The sequence below is a fragment of the Bradysia coprophila genome, unplaced genomic scaffold (assembly GCF_014529535.1).
Source record: "Bradysia coprophila strain Holo2 unplaced genomic scaffold, BU_Bcop_v1 contig_232, whole genome shotgun sequence".
NCBI lineage: Eukaryota > Metazoa > Arthropoda > Insecta > Diptera > Sciaridae > Bradysia > Bradysia coprophila.
This window is the reverse complement of record NW_023503493.1, coordinates 1,699,980-1,716,167: the sequence shown is the minus strand read 5'-3', so window position 1 is coordinate 1,716,167 and position 16,188 is coordinate 1,699,980. Positions and strand designations below refer to the sequence as shown.

The following is a 16,188-nucleotide window of genomic DNA, read 5'->3' as shown; positions in this document are numbered from 1 at the left end:
AATTCTTGAAATTCTAAAAACAAATCTCGATTTTGTTGAGACATATCTTGAAGCTGGGGGCTACATTGTTCTAGCTTGTTATCAATATCAAGGACAACAATAAGCGATGATAATGTTAGGAAACATTTCTACTTCTTCTGTCACTGAAATTATCCGGTTTTCTTGGTTACAAAGAAGTAGTAGATTCTATAATCATACTGGTTACCGAACGCCTTATCAAAAATTTTGATCCCAAGATACTTACTGATCGACGTAATCGTGAAGACTTGCTATCGTGCTTTCTAAGAGAAGGCACAACTTACGGAATTCGTGACATTTTCGTCACGATCGGGATCATGATCCTCTACAATAGACCATGACCTAAGTTAATACTAATTGGCATATCGTACATCAATGTTTCTTCAAATTTCTTCGGTTTTCGGCGTTAAGTTTAGGATTATTGCGATCCGAAAATTTCGAGTTAAACATTGTCGGTAAATGTTCGGTAAATTCAGTAAATTTTAGGTAAATTTGGTAACTTTTCTGAAAAATTCGGTAAAACCTTTCGGTAAATTCGGTAAAACCTTTCGGTAAATTTGGTAAAGCATGGCAAATTGCAGTTAATTTTGTAACTTTTCGGTAAATTTGGTAGACTCGGTTAATTTTGTAATTTCTGTGAAAGTTTGGTAAATTTGGTAATTTTTCGGTAAATTTAGTAAAAAATTTCGATAAATTTGGTAAATTTTAGGTAAATTTGGCAGGGTCGGTAAATTTGATAACTTATCGGTAAATTTGGTAGATTCTGTAAATTTGGTAAAACATTTCGGTAAATTTGGTAGATTCCGTAAATTTTGTAAGTTTTCGGTAAATTTGGTAAATTTTAGGTAAGTTTGGCAGGGTCGGTAAATTTGATAACTTATCGGTAAATTTGGTAGATTCCGTAAATTTTGTAAGTTTTCGGTAAATTTGGTAAATTTTAGGTAAATTTGGCAGGGTCGGTAAATTTGATAACTTATCGGTAAATTTGGTAGATTCTGTAAATTTGGTAAAACATTTCGGTAAATTTGGTAGATTCCGTAAATTTTGTAAGTTTTCAGTAAATTTGGTATATTTTAGGTAGATTTGGTAACATTTTGATAAGTTCTAGGTATACTTGGTTACCCAAAATCACCCAAAATCACCCAAAATGCAACGAAAAAAATAAATACTCCAACTGGAAGGATGTAATGGACCTAATGGCCAGAAGGAGTACATTCATTCAGATCGATAAATAAATGTTTTTTGCCGCGACTCATTGGCCAATAAAAAGTTTGTTTTTATTTATTAGCGATATTTGTGCGGCACGATAAAATCTTAAATTTCCTATAATTAAATCGGTTGTGTTGTAAACAACAGAACCGACGATTTCTTCAGACCGTATTCGTTTTCCAGCAATTAGGTCTACGTGCCAGCGATTTTCATTCGTAAAGTTTCACGCTTTGCTAATAACATAACTTATATCCTTCAATCACACAAAATTGTTCGTGATGTTTGCGATAATAAAAATTCTGTTTTTCGTTGTTCATAACATATATTATACTCAACTCATGCGCCCAATGAATTATTATGCAAGTAAATGAAGCAATTATGATGGTCTCTGTAACTCACATACGAATCGCATTTTCCCACAGCCAACAAATTGATTTGAAATTAATTTTTGCTAATTAAATTAGACCTTTGAGATGATGGTGTATGGGATGTTGGATTTGTGCCGCTAGAGGCGTGTGAAAAGCGCTCCATTTCAATACAAAAATCTTTGAACATTGTCACTGTTATTGGAGTCAGAGGTAAAATCGTTTTTGGGACACATTTTTCTTAATATTTTACTGTGACTACATTTCGGTATTCGTAACTGATCTATGCTGAGTCACCCGAATGCAGTCCAATAAAAAGACATTTTCGGGGGCCAGGAAGAACATTAGAGACCCACGCAATAAACAGACCATTTACATAGCCTTAAACGTCTATTCAACTAATTACGATACTTATGGCAATCATGGACGATGTGGTGAATCATTTTAAAGTTAGGTTAGACATCTATCAGTGCGTCAACTGGTCTAAACGTAATTTAGGCGCGAGATATCACCTTCTCCAGTTCGTCAAAATTTTCGGCTTTTGGTTCAACCAATCTCTCAGTGATTTTTCAACGTCAGTCGATTCATCAACAAGATTTCGATAATTGTCCCGTATCTTGTCGAATGAGCATAGAGGCGGATAAACTAGAAAATCCTCTGTAGGAAAGTTCAAGAGAATCCTCTAAACTTAAGAGAAAAATTATTCTGAATCCTTGAACGTCCATCAAAAACGGTAAAGATCTATCTCCTAAAATCATCGAAAATCCTCAGAGATTTTTTCTCTTGTAAATATCACACCCCTCGGAATGAACCTCTCACACATTATGCTACCTTTGCCTTTCACCAGCGAACATGGACATAAAACTTTGAACTATTAAGACGGAGGGATGTTAGGCCTGTAACATATATCTAGACCAATCAATAATACTGAACGCAATCCACGTACAAATCAATAATACTGAACACAGTCCACGTACATCGTGTGGGTTCACGAAAGAAACAAAAATATTTAATTTTCATTTTTCTTATAATTCGCTAATGCGAGACATGTCCTCTGTATATAACTCTTCGGTCGATGCACTGATCATTGAACTAAGTTTTCTCTCAGACTTCTACGAATTGGGAGTTCGCTTCAGCAGCTCCCAGTTTGTCACATTTCACAAAAATTTATGACTGAATCTATTACGTCAGACTAGAGGTGTGCACCGCCGATTTTACGCCGGCGCGCCGCCGATTTTTGGCCAAATTTTCGGCGCGCCGCCGCCGAAAAATATTGGCTCACGCCGCCGCCGCCGCCGGTTTCATTTTCGTCGCGCCGAAATTTTATACTTTTATTGCTTTCAGCCATTTTAATGGGCGGCAATATAAACTTAAACTGAAATATATATACAACAGTGTGTGCGTGATTACAAGGTTTTAGCAAATGTTTCTATCTCTTAATTTTTTAAGTCAGGTTGCTATATGCTGCTCAGCATATACACTTATTACTAATTACTTATACATTTATGTTTATCAAAATCTCTTATTTGCGCAAACCATAGAGTTACACTCGAGAGTTGGCGTGATGGCGTTTTGTCGTTTTATCATCTATCTATGTGGCCACTATATGGACAACCCTATCTTTGTCGTTACTTATCAACCCTGACTCATATGTTGTTCTGTCAAAACGGAAATTATGATGACTCATATCAAAACAAACCATTGCACTTTTTTGCTTCTGAAGATTCATAAAATCTGATTGTTCAATTGCTCGAATATGCAATTGGATACGCCTGTACCGACAATTTGATACGATTTCGCAACCAATTTAGTAGTATTCTTTAATGAAATTTGTGATATTTTTACTCTGAAACCGTTGACTTTAATTTGATAAATTTTCACTATTTCGTTTAGTTAAATTTGTTCCTAAAATTTATTAACTCAATTACTGTAACGAAATTCACACATTTAAACCGACTCTAAGAACAAACAAACATAACACAAATTCAATGACATATTGTTGAAAAGTCAACTTGAAAACAATTATTTTTTGTAAGTTGAAATCGTCATATAAAATATTCCAAACCTAGTTGGCGCTACAGAGGAAAATTTTGGTTCCACCGCTCTCGTGATCAACTCGAAAGTGTCTTAACCTGTTCTTTCAAAACCTTGTTAATCGAAAGGACAATCGTGAGTTTGCGAAAATGACATATAAATTATAAGTTGTAAATTTTAAGTAACCTTCTAGAACATCTAGTATGAAGATGAAGATGTGACTGAAAATTTCCAACTTATAAGTTGACTTATATGTCATTTAGGCAAACTCACTAATCATTCTTGGATTCATTGAATCAGATGTTTTTAAAATGAAGGTCAGGGATTGTACATTCGAAAGATAAAAATGAGATTGTACTTGGATTCGTGGTTGATACTTCAGTTCTTCAGTTTGCAAGATAGTAAGAATTCAGTGTTCGTAAAAAGGATTGCGCACGCTTTTTCAAATGTCTGCATTATTTTAGAAAGTTTAGATTTTTTTTAAATTTATCGGCGCGCCGATCGGCGCACCGCCGCCGACATTAAATTTCTTTCAGCGCGCCGCCGCCGATCCATCACCAGTCGGCGCACCGCCGCCGACTATTTTGAAATCGGCGCACACCTCTACGTCAGACAAACAATGACCAAATGACCACACCATTAGTGTGTATATACTCCACGATAATTTCCAATTCAAATGAAACCGAAAGTCCGAAGATGTTCTTCTACTTATATCTGACTCGTTACATAAATTGCATAATTAAATTAAGCCAAAGATAGAGACGAAACAAAACAACAACAACAAATAAGAAGAAGAAAAAAAAACGAAAAGTTCGAACGAGAATTAGTGTTTTGTTAACAATGAAACAACAGCCATAATTACCTCTCCAACATTATTTCCGGCCACCGAAATTTCGCTTTAGATTTATGCAAATAATCCCGTGAGTACTCTCAGTTCGAAAAAATAAAGAAAAATATTTTTTTGCTGCTTCTTCACAACGTTAAATAAGGTATGTAACCAGCCTCATCACATATTATTACGTATGATAATTAGGCAGATTACTCTCACTCTATAAACAAATGAAATAAATTGTGGAAGAAGTCTTCGCGCGCTTTTATTGTCTATTATGCCGAGCTGAATGTCTTCATCACATTTCACATCTAGGACTTCAAATGTTTAATTTACACTTTTTATGGGTGCAAATGATTTCAGCACCTTTCACGGACAGATCATTTTTTTTACGAAATTTTGCATTCGTAATTGAACGCACGGAATTGATATTTTGTCGAAAAGTTTAATTGAATTTTAATGCCACACTGCGATCACAGATCTATCATCTTGCCCATCGATATTTTAAATTTCACTTCCATCTCTGCACACAATTCCATTTGAGGATTAAAATTTCGATTTTTATGATTCGATTTACACGCACATCAATCAACATGGATTGAGAGTATTGATCGAGGTATTTAATTTACTCGAAATCGATTCACTTAAATCATTTAAACAACCGAAAACAGTTCACCAAATTTCGATACGAACAACGGAAATTCAAACAAAATCGACAGATTTCTGTGTTTGTTATTAACAATTTCGGAAAAAGGTTTTTTTAGCTCAAGCAGCCGTGTACAATAACACCGTGAACACTACACGCACTTTTGGCTCTTTTTTGCTCACTCGGCGATGTTCAACATTCGACTGAAAATGTTGGCTGGGAGTGAAATGTTATGCACAGAATTTGAACAGCAAACTAGCGCTGAATACACACTCCACTTAATTCAAACAAATCGGAGAATTATGACCATAATAATGCTCGTCTCGGCGTGAGGATGGTTATGCTTAGCATTTCAAATATATTTATTGACGGAATGGAGACTTTCGTTGCGTTGTTATACATTTTGAGATTTATTTGTTTAATAAATGGTGCAAACAGACTCGCCAGGTGGAAGAAGAAGTAACCATTTTTGATTGACATTGTCTTTATTGATCGATATATTGGATAATGATTTTGTCAATATTGACGCGAAACTTTGTCTTAGTGGGTTTGTGTGTAGGAGAAACATCTTTCACAACAGCAGCCATCGAGCGAGAGTCGGTGGTCCATCTCCTCTTGACGATGACAAATTAAAAGACACACCGTCAACGACAACACAAAACGTTCATTTCACTTATGATTCACTAGACTTGTACATGCAAAAAGGTATGACCTACTTCATAGAGGTTGGTCATTTCTTTGCCATTGGCCTGACGAGATGTGGTTTATTTTTGAACAGCATTATTAAATGCAGAGCATATCGTAAGATGCGTATCACACTATCTAACAGATCGAAACAGTGGCAGAAACGTTTGCCCACAGTCAACGGACTTTTCGCCTAACTGACTGAATGAACGAACAACACAAAGAGACGTTATCCAAGACGTAACCCAATAACAGATTCAATCAGATGTCATTATGATGGACAACAACCTGATGAAACGAATTAATTGTCTTGCGGTTTCGAACCCACAACTAGCAATTCAATATTTCAATGTGACGTCTCGACTTACACACTGCGCTATTGAGTTCTGGTAACAAACGACGTGTAACTGTGAAGTCAAGAGCTACTACTGGTTTAATCTTCCCTGAAAAAGTTCTTGAGTGAAGAAGGAGTGTCTAGGTGCAAGTAATGGGAAGGTAATGAATTAAATGAAGCCGAAGACTTTTCAAATCAACTAGGGCTGTACACGACATTCAGTCACTATTTGGAACAGCCTTCTATCGCCCTTTCCTGTGATCTCAAAACTCATTCTCAGATACTGTCGAGTGTTATCGATACAATTTTTGATGTGTCTAAATATCTTCTAATATTGATACCATTGGTACCATTAATGGTGTTTAGTTCCATTAATGGTATCAATGGTATTGGTGGCATTATTGTGGTACTGTGATTAATACCATTAATGGTACCAATGGTGCCAATGGCATCAATATTAGAGGAGTATTTTGACACGCCAAATATTCTATTACTAAGCTAGGTGCGTTGATGTAACTGCAGGGGTCAATATTTCCGCTATTTGCTTATTCTGATGTTATCATGTAGAGAAAAAGGTGGACACGGAAGAAAGGGACTCTGAAGAACTTAGAAGTCCATTACGTATGAAACCTCATTGTCAGGTACAAAATCTTGCAGTTCTATAGTTTTGCTAGTCTGGTGGAGCTGATCGTTTACGTTTATCGTTGTTGTCGCACGTCAACGAATTCAAAATAAATTTTAATAGAAATCGCGAATCGCACAAGAAATCCAAATCAATTAATTGAAAAGTTCACGTTTACGATGGTTACCCATCGCATTCAAATTGGGTGCTAACCAGAAGATAAAAAAAAATTATTAAAAATTGACAATAAAAAGGCGAACACAAAATGTTCATCGACGAAGTTGTTTTTATTCTCTCGTTTCACTCCAATGACTATATCGATAGAAAGAAGCGATTCGCTACACCTCGTCCAATCATGTCAATCTTTAGTTCCCAGATAAATTGAAATGAAATTTCGTTCGATGGAAGTTCGTCTCTTTACTTGATATGAAAGACTTACGACATTTAGTGAACTACTTTTTAGAGTTACTTAATACAAGCGGAACTCTCACTGTGTTCATACACTGAACGGATGAAAAGGTGTATGCCGTTGGGTCACCCCACAGCTCTGCTCATAGCAATGTTTGAAAATTTGGAGGCTTTTTGACATTGGTGAAGTTAGTGTTCGTGCTAGGAGCAGTGCTATGCTGCCTCACATTTCGATCTGTACTTAAGAATAGCGATATTTGCGCAGTGAGTTATAATTTGTGCCGCCGTTTTTCAAAAACGTTTTTCACAGAAAGGCTGTCGAAGTTTTAGGGAAGAGTAGAAAATGACTGTTTCCTCGCCTGCCGTTGTGAAAAGTTATTTATTTTGCCAAATACATTGAGAAATCCGCAGATAAATGTTAAGTTGGTGCACATGCGGTGGAATGACAGCTGGGAGAGAATGCGAGACAGTTTCATACGGAATTGGTTAAGTTCTCTCCAATAGGTGCCAACTGTCATCCACATGTTCCTATCTCAGAGAAATGATAAGTTGGTACGCCTGTGCCGAGATACTGTGCCGGCACAGTCGTAACAACTTATCATTTCTCCGGTTCCTTCTATCTCGCCGCATGTGTACCAACTTAACATTTTTCTGGGAATCCGATGCGCCAAAGTCATTTTGACAGATGGCCCATACATTTTGTGTCGAAACTTCATTTCACCTGCTGATTATAAACTTTGCTAAACTTTGTTCTTTCATGGGGCTAGATGGCAGCACCTATTTAATGAACTCTTCACACCGTCACAACAGAATGAATGTGATTTTTTTCTCTGATACGTTAAAAAACAGGTGAAGCGCTGAACGCCGATGTAGAGAGGTGCTGACGATATACACCTGCGCCAAGAAACTCTAATTCAACAAAAAAAAAAATTGAAATTCGATTGATATAAAACGAAGGTCAATGTTAATCAGTGCATAGACAGACGATGCATGCATTCGGTTGCAATAGGCAACTGCGAATATAATGGATAAGGGAAACCGTGCATTGAAAAGCGTTTATAGACGTTCAGATCGTTGCATTATTGTGAATCAAGTGCATGAAATGCAGTCAAAACAGATGAGGTAAATAAAAGATTTTCGTTTTCGTTTTTCGCATTTGCTTGCAGTTTCTGCAATTATTGTTATCAGCAGATCTGGCTGCTGAGTAAGCATGAGTTTGTTTTCATTGAAAGAAAATCGGTTTAACGGCGTTATGGAATCATAATTTTAGAATTGTGCGTGAAAGCAAGACCGTCGTCGTCGGTCGATAAATTGCATTCCGTTCAAATGTATTGACTCGGAAACACAATGTGTGCTGTGTGTTGCGGGAAGAGGAGAAATTGCTAAACTCGGAAAAACTATGTACATAGCACACCGGCGACAGGCCGTCCATCCATCTGAGTAGACAAATAAATCAAATAATAATCTTATCCGGTGACACCTTGCCATACAAAGTGTCATCATCATTCATTCGTTGTGAAACGAACAAACGTTGGCTAAGAAACTAACGACCTTGTTGCGTTGAACGAACAATGGCACTTTTTTTCCTCCTCATTATTTTGCCAATTTCCATTTCATTTTATTAACAACGCTTGGAAATGGCACTCCATTACTGAGATGTTCGTTGCATTAAACATTTTTGCGTTTGTTGAACAAAATTATGTGGGAAAATTAGCTTTTAATTTTCATTTTTATTGCCGACGCGAGATAATCATTTTTTTCAACGAGATTTTCATAATTGAAGTGTTAGAATGGGAATGCCATTTTCTGCGCGCTCCAAAAATAGGCGTTGCGATGTCAATAACACTTTGAAAACCGAGTGAGACAATAAATTTGCAACGGAAAATAAACAATTGTATGGTTGGTGGAAATAATTGAGCAGAGGCTTAGTTGTGCCAGTTTGCGGTCATGTCCGACTATATCTATAGGGAGGCTTGTGATCTTCCCGTATTTTTGACCTTCTCTCCCTTTTCTTCTCCTTATTTCGCTGCATCACATAGTCGATTCGTTCAACGCACTTCAAAACATGTACAAGTACAGAAGGCACAAGAACAAATTTAAACAGACAAATGAGAAATTGGTACGCCTGTGGCGAGATAGAAGGAACATGTAAATGACAGTTGGTTCCTAATGGGATAGAATGTGAGAGAATTGCATACAAATTCTCGCCACAGGCGTACCAACTTATCATTTTTCTGGATTTAAAATAAGGGGCCCCACCCGACGCAGTAGTCTGACTTTGTCATCATTTTCTTGTTATGTTGGTAAAATACTACTGCGGGGACCAAAATAGGAGGTTTTTTTACCGTTAAAAAAATCTGTTCTTGTGCCTGCCTGTTCTTGGTGTGCGTTGATTCGTTTCGTTATGTCGATCTCAATCCAATTGATTGAAAAATAAATCGGAAAATAATTGATGAACAGCTGCAGTTCTTCGAATAAATTCCCTTTTTTCTTGTAAAAAACCTCTGTGTCTCAGAACCCCCAAGTGATCAACAAGCATGTAAATTGGACGACTTTTTTCTTTTTTATAAGGAACCTCCGTTGGCCTGTGGAGGCGCCAGATTTTTTTTCTATTTCGTTGTTGAAATAACTTCACCCTGCTAAATATGCATGAAATGTCAGGGCAGTGAAGATGATTCACGAAAAACTAGGACGTTGACATTAGTAATAGTAAAAGACGAAATGTACTAGAAACGTACTAGAATAGAACAAAAAATCAACACAAACATTTGTCAAGACTAGTAAAACTAAAGCTCAAATGTAATAGATTTTCGACAGATTCTATTACATTTCAAGTACTTTTTGTCAAAAAATCACTACCAGCGTTCTATTTATTTCTCAGCCAACTTCACAGCCATGATATTTCATGAATACTTTACCAGAGTGAAGTTGTATCACCTGAAAATAGAGCACAAAGAATGAAGTGCTTAAAACAAAATTTTGCCGTCTATACGGGCCAACCAAGGTTTTCTATCCTATCTAACTACTTCAGAAGAAGGTAATTGACGACCTTTCAACAAACCCTTCAAACCATTTCTTCAATAGAATCAGTGCCTCAGTTTACAAAGAGTGAATTAATCGATTTTCATTATTTTCGTCCTGAAGGAAATTAAGACCAGTACAGCCTCGTAGAGCGGATATAATGTTTTCAGTTCAATTTCAATAACAAAATGGCCGACAGACAGAAAAAATGGATTGCTTAGGTAGAAATGATGCCCAAGCGGAATTAACCGAACTCTTCCGATTTAAAAAACCGGAATTTCTTCGGAAAAAGAACAATCGATGTCACTACGGTATCTATTGTTCTTTTTCCGAAGGATATCCGATTTTATAAATCGGAAAAATTCGGTCAATATTGATTAGCCATGTGGAGGCTGAACATTTATTGTACATATAGGAGAATGACGTTTAGAAACTAAGAAGAAATGTAATAGAGTTTTTCCATATTTTAGTACATTCTGTCATAAAATTACTGCTGTCACTGCGCTTATTTTCATGTGAACCAACTTCATATGGTGACATATGCTCTGTAATGACAAATGTGAAGTTGGTTGAATGAAGTACTACCCACTTGTCCCATAACCGCTACACTGTACATTTCGATCTATAGACCATGCTTAAAGCAATTTTAAGGGGAGAAGATAATGAGAAACTTAGATGAAGGGATTTTTAGTACATAGGAAACCTTCATGAGCATGTGTAAGGTGTCACAATTTTTTTTAGTTTCATGACATTCAATGACAAAAAAGGACTAGAATAGAACACAAATCTATTACATTTGAGTCTTAGTTAGAGATTTAAGTTGAAAAAAGACTAGATGGTTTGGGGTGGTGAATTAACAGCTGACAGCTGTAATCGGTTCGCTTTTGATTACTACCGTTCAAGTTCGTTGAATAAAAAGTGAAAAGTGAACGAAAGTAATCAAAAGCAAACCTATTACAGCTGTCAGTTCATCTCCAGCAGAGAAATGTTAAGTTGGTACTCATGCGGAGATAGAAGGAACAACTGGCACCTATGGTAGAGAATTCGTATGAAATTCTCAAGCATTCTCTCCGATAGGTGCCAGCTGTCATTCACATGTTCGTTCTATCTCGCCGCATATGCACCAACTTAACATTTCTCTGCTCCCCAGACCATATAGTCTTTTTTCAAACTAAAAACGTCTATCCAGGGTAGTTTCAATTGTAATCGCTGTAGAACATGAATTAAACATGTTTTTGAAAAACGCAAATATTTTCGAAAACTCACACTGACAGTACGTTCGAAGGCATTGTTGATGAAATGCAACAATTAAAAGCTTTGCATCGATTTGAACGGCCAGTTTGGCATTGTATGTTAAAAAAAATTAATTATTTTTACAAGTTAATTGTCGCGCATAAATTTGAGGTTTAAATAAAAGCGACGACACACACACTGCGATATAAAGCGATGTGACAAAAATTCGTATATTTATCTGTAGTAAAAGCCAGTTAAAATTTGAATAAAAACAATAACTTTTGCGCACAAAACAAAATCAAAATCGACAGAAACGATATCGAGAATCGTGTTTTATGTGCGACTCGTTTTGGTGATTAAGCCAATAAAAGAAACATTTACCCAAAAAAAACTCAACTGAAGAAAGTGTATGCAAATAACATTTCGCATTCTCATTCGAATGGTTTGTGTTTTTAACGGCATTGCAGACTTGCATAATGTTGTTCGCTCGTTAATCATTTACGATTTTCACTTGTCGTTATTGTTGTCAGGACGAAATGCAATTTTGTACACTGGTCATCCTGTGCTTTATTCCAGGAATGAAATAAAACTTTGAGAATACAGAAAGAAGTCTTACGACACTTCTGCAGGCCTTGCGAACATAAGACATTCGACCACTGTTTCGATCTGACAGAAAATTAAATTTCGTCGTTTGAAGTTTTGCATTAATATGCAGTTCAAAAATACCATTTCCCCCCAGGCCATGGCAGCAGTGGTACTCGATACAATGATCTATCGAACACTATACTGATTTGCACACGAACAAGTCTAATTTGCACAATTGAACAAGTCTAGCGAATCATAGTCGAAATGAAATTTCAACTCATCATTAAACTTGCTAACTCCAAGGTTCTAACAGAACAGGTCACGAAGCCGGGTGACACCGAAATCGATAAACGCACTCAGTACAGATTGTGTGTGAAATCAACTTGAAGAAAATGTTTTTTTAGGAAAACTTGGAATTTTGTTTTTGTTAAGTTGCCCTTTTCATATAAACTTCGTAGCCGCTGACGAAATTTGTTTGTCACCGCCTTCGTGATCCACTCATTGTTGTCTTAACCATTCAGAACATTGGCTAACTCGTGGGCAGTCAGTGGTTACTTTACCAAAAGCCACCACTTGAGCGGATCAGAGCAAAGTTTTCACGTGAACAAATGAAAGATTTTTCAAACCTTCATAAGCCACACACTTGCGACTTGGGTTGATTCTTCTATAGATACGGAGTGCAATGTGCCTACTTTTGTTGAATTTTCAAACACCAGACGACTGAGTCATCAATATGTGGTTGAATCGAATGCAAAGCATTTATCACATCAACAACGAATCCGTGCTATTAGACAGACACAATGTCGAATCGAACAACCATTTTTTTAGGGTCTTTAGACAAAAAGAAAATATGGGAAGAACGAAACGACACGGCGCTAATATTAAATGAGTCATACCTTTGGGATCATTCATAAATTACGTAACGCTTTTGCAGTGCTGTCATCAAAACTTAAATCCTAAATAATTCAAGAAATATGCGTACTTAAGTTAAAACAACGCTCTACCATCCAATATTCCACCCTAAATGGGTGATAGAGCATACTTTTAACTTCACAACTTAAGTTATTTAAGATTTAATTTTTGATGACAGCACTGAAAAAGCGTTACGTAATTTATGAATGATCCCTTAGCAGATTCGAATCAAACAGGCACCACATTTAACGTAAAATTTCGATGACCAAAACAAACGGTCCTGATTCGCCTACAGTCTTGCGAACAAATTTAATTTTTTTATTTTTGAGGGACACAAATTCAATATTGGAAAAGGCTGTCTCTGGTTCCACTCAGCGAAAAATACTGAACCGACTAGTCCATAAACAAGGAGCATAATTCAGTGTTGCCAGACACATCTTTTAATCTTAAAATTTGTCTGACAACACTGAATTTTAGACGCCATTTGCCCTAAAAACCCTAATTTAGTTTCAAATTCAATCAATCGTTTAACAGACATTGGATTGATGAAGTAGTAGATTCTCTGTCAGATGCTTTACAGTTTGCAGTGCTCACACCATAAGATTTATCTTGAATTAATTAAAATGTTGAAAGCTGTGCTGGTTACTACTTTAGTGTACGTTATGGGGAGTTTGACATCTTAGAAGCGGTAAGAGAATCGCCACAAAATCTTTTACTTCAATATGTTTATCACACATTTCGCTGTATATAAGAGGCCACTATCCAGAGCACTTCGCTTATTCCGGTCGTTATCGATAACAGATGACTTGCCGTTACTAAAAGATTAATAGCGAATGTTAAAATCGCAAGGTACCCAGGGTATTGCTTGTTAAATACTTTACAATAAATACTTGTTGCAGTTATGCGCTTAATAAAAGCTCTCCATCGACAATGTATACGTTCATACCCTAACATCCAAACACTAAACCTCAAACGGAATTTCATGTGCTAAACATATCGATTACAAATTAACCGACTAAACTAACCAAAACGGAGCTTTCGAAAAGCGCTCAACACATGACAACTTAAAAGTGGTCTGATCATTGTGAATTGTTTCGGTGTGATCGACCGACGTTAACGTTTTTGGTTTAGCAATTTCTCGAACCACACAGCAAAACAGAAAGAGCACAAGAAGAACGTTTCTCATTCACAAAACGGTATAACGGTTTTTAGTACTTACTCATTTCGAAAGTGCTGCATGGCAAACTGCAACAGCGAATATTTCATAACGGATGGCGAGCCGTCCATTTGATGTTCATCGTCTTGATGGTGCATAACGATGTCATCCTGTTGACCATTGTAATGACCGTTGTTGATCGAATTCTTATGACTGCTAGCATGATGGCTGGACTGTTGCTGCTGTTGCTGTTGTTGTTGATGATGGTGATAATTGTTATTTGGTGATATCGATTTGCCGTTATATTCCACAATGTGTTCGTCATCATGACTGTCGATGCGATCGCGATGATTGTGGGTATGTTTGTCGTTGATCGCCTGAACTTTATTATTTTGAGTCATGTGCACTTGAGCTTCGAGCCGTTCAATGGGTACGTTAAGAGTTTGTGCAGCCGCTCGTGCACCGGATGATAATGTCGATGCCTTTGATTGAATCTGAAATTATGATGGAAAGGAGTTTTTTTTTGCTTTAGTAATTTTCATTGGCTTTTCTCTCCGTACGGGATGTTCACATAAATTGTCTATCGAGCAATTGGTTTGGCACAAGGTGAAATTGAAAGTACATATTTGAGGCAACCGATATTATGTTTATGCGAGACGAGTATCAAGCTTAATTAGAAGTGAATAGAGCGATATTGGCGAAAGTTGAATTATTGGCTAAAAGATGTGCAATTTAAATGCTCCATGTACCATTACGTGGAATCGGTTTGTGTGTGTTTTTTTACGTAATGATCGATTGAACACTTAACGCCTTTGGAAATACGTTAAATACGTTTTTCAGATTTCGATCGTTTAACCGTAATTATGACGAAGTGTTTACCATCGAACTGATGTTTTTCGATGTACAATTTGTTATGCGAGGTGAAAAAGTCGTGAATTGTTTCCGTCGATAGCAATCTATCAATAAAAGTGGTAACGATCGGTGCGATGTCTTTAAATCAAATTTCTTGGCAATTTAAGCTAAAATGAAACAGAAGGACAATCAACACATTCTCACGACGTGCCTGACGTGAATTTAATTGGAAAATTTTTGAAAATGGCATTTATCAACGGATTTTAAGCTTTCTTGGGATCAAAACAAACAACTTTTTGTTCGAACAGTAGTGAAGAGCGACGGGCGTTTTTTGGGAATATTCATGAAGATGGCTGGACTTTCATACATTGTTAAAATAAAGACAATCATTTTTCGTAGCTGGTGCCAAGGAAACCTTTGTTTTAGAAAACGAGCCATCAGAACAGTCGGAGCGTTTGCTGCGACTGAGCCCCGTACAAACCCGTATATCTATTGCGTACGTGACCCTAGTGCGTCTGTCACCCTACTTTGACCGTAAGCCTATTGCGCCGGTTAATGTAGTTAAAGTAAAATTATTATGTAATGTGTACATCTTACAAATTGCGCATAGCGCAATTACGAAGCCCCGTACGACGTTCCTTTCAAATGAAACAAAAATTTCAAATCGCCCTAAAATTTTATTTTTTTGAAGGGCCTAGTATCGGCTTCAGTCCGAGGACCCAAATTTAAATTTTTTTTCAACTACATTCTATTCGGCCTTTGATTACCTCCCAAATGAAATAAAAATTACGAAAAACGGATGAAATTTGCTCGAGTTATATGTAAAATACACATAGGGCCCTAGTAGTGGCCTTAGTCCAAGGATCCAAATTTAATTTTTTTTCAACAACATTCTATTCGGCCTTTGATTACCTTCCAAATGAAACAAAAATTACGAAAAACGGATGAAATTTGCTCGAGTTATATGTGAAATACACATAGGGCCCTAGTAGCGGCCTCAGTCCGAGGACCCAAATTTAATTTTTTTTTCAACAACATTCTATTCGGCCTTTGATTACCTTCCAAATGAAACAAAAATTACGAAAAACGGATGAAATTTGCTCGAGTTATATGTGAAATACACATAGGGCCCTAGTAGCGGCCTCAGTCCGAGGACCCAAATTTAATTTTTTTTCAACAACATTCTATTCGGCCTTTGATTACCTTCCAAATGAAACAAAAATTACGAAAAACGGATGAAATTTACTCGAGTTATATGTGAAATACACATAGGGCCCTAG

The 16,188-nt window shown here is 36.7% G+C and overlaps 1 protein-coding gene across 3 annotated transcripts in view; it reads right to left on the bottom strand.

The window, feature by feature from the left end:
- The window catches only part of LOC119075770 (unconventional myosin-XV), a 102,330-nt gene that overhangs the window by 6,042 nt on the left and 80,100 nt on the right, over positions 1 to 16,188 (bottom strand). For all 3 annotated transcript variants that reach the window (XM_037182316.1, XM_037182317.1, XM_037182315.1), the window contains one exon: positions 14,120 to 14,550. In XM_037182316.1, coding sequence (XP_037038211.1) covers positions 14,120 to 14,550 — 431 coding nt within the window. The remainder of the gene's footprint in view (positions 1 to 14,119; positions 14,551 to 16,188) is intronic.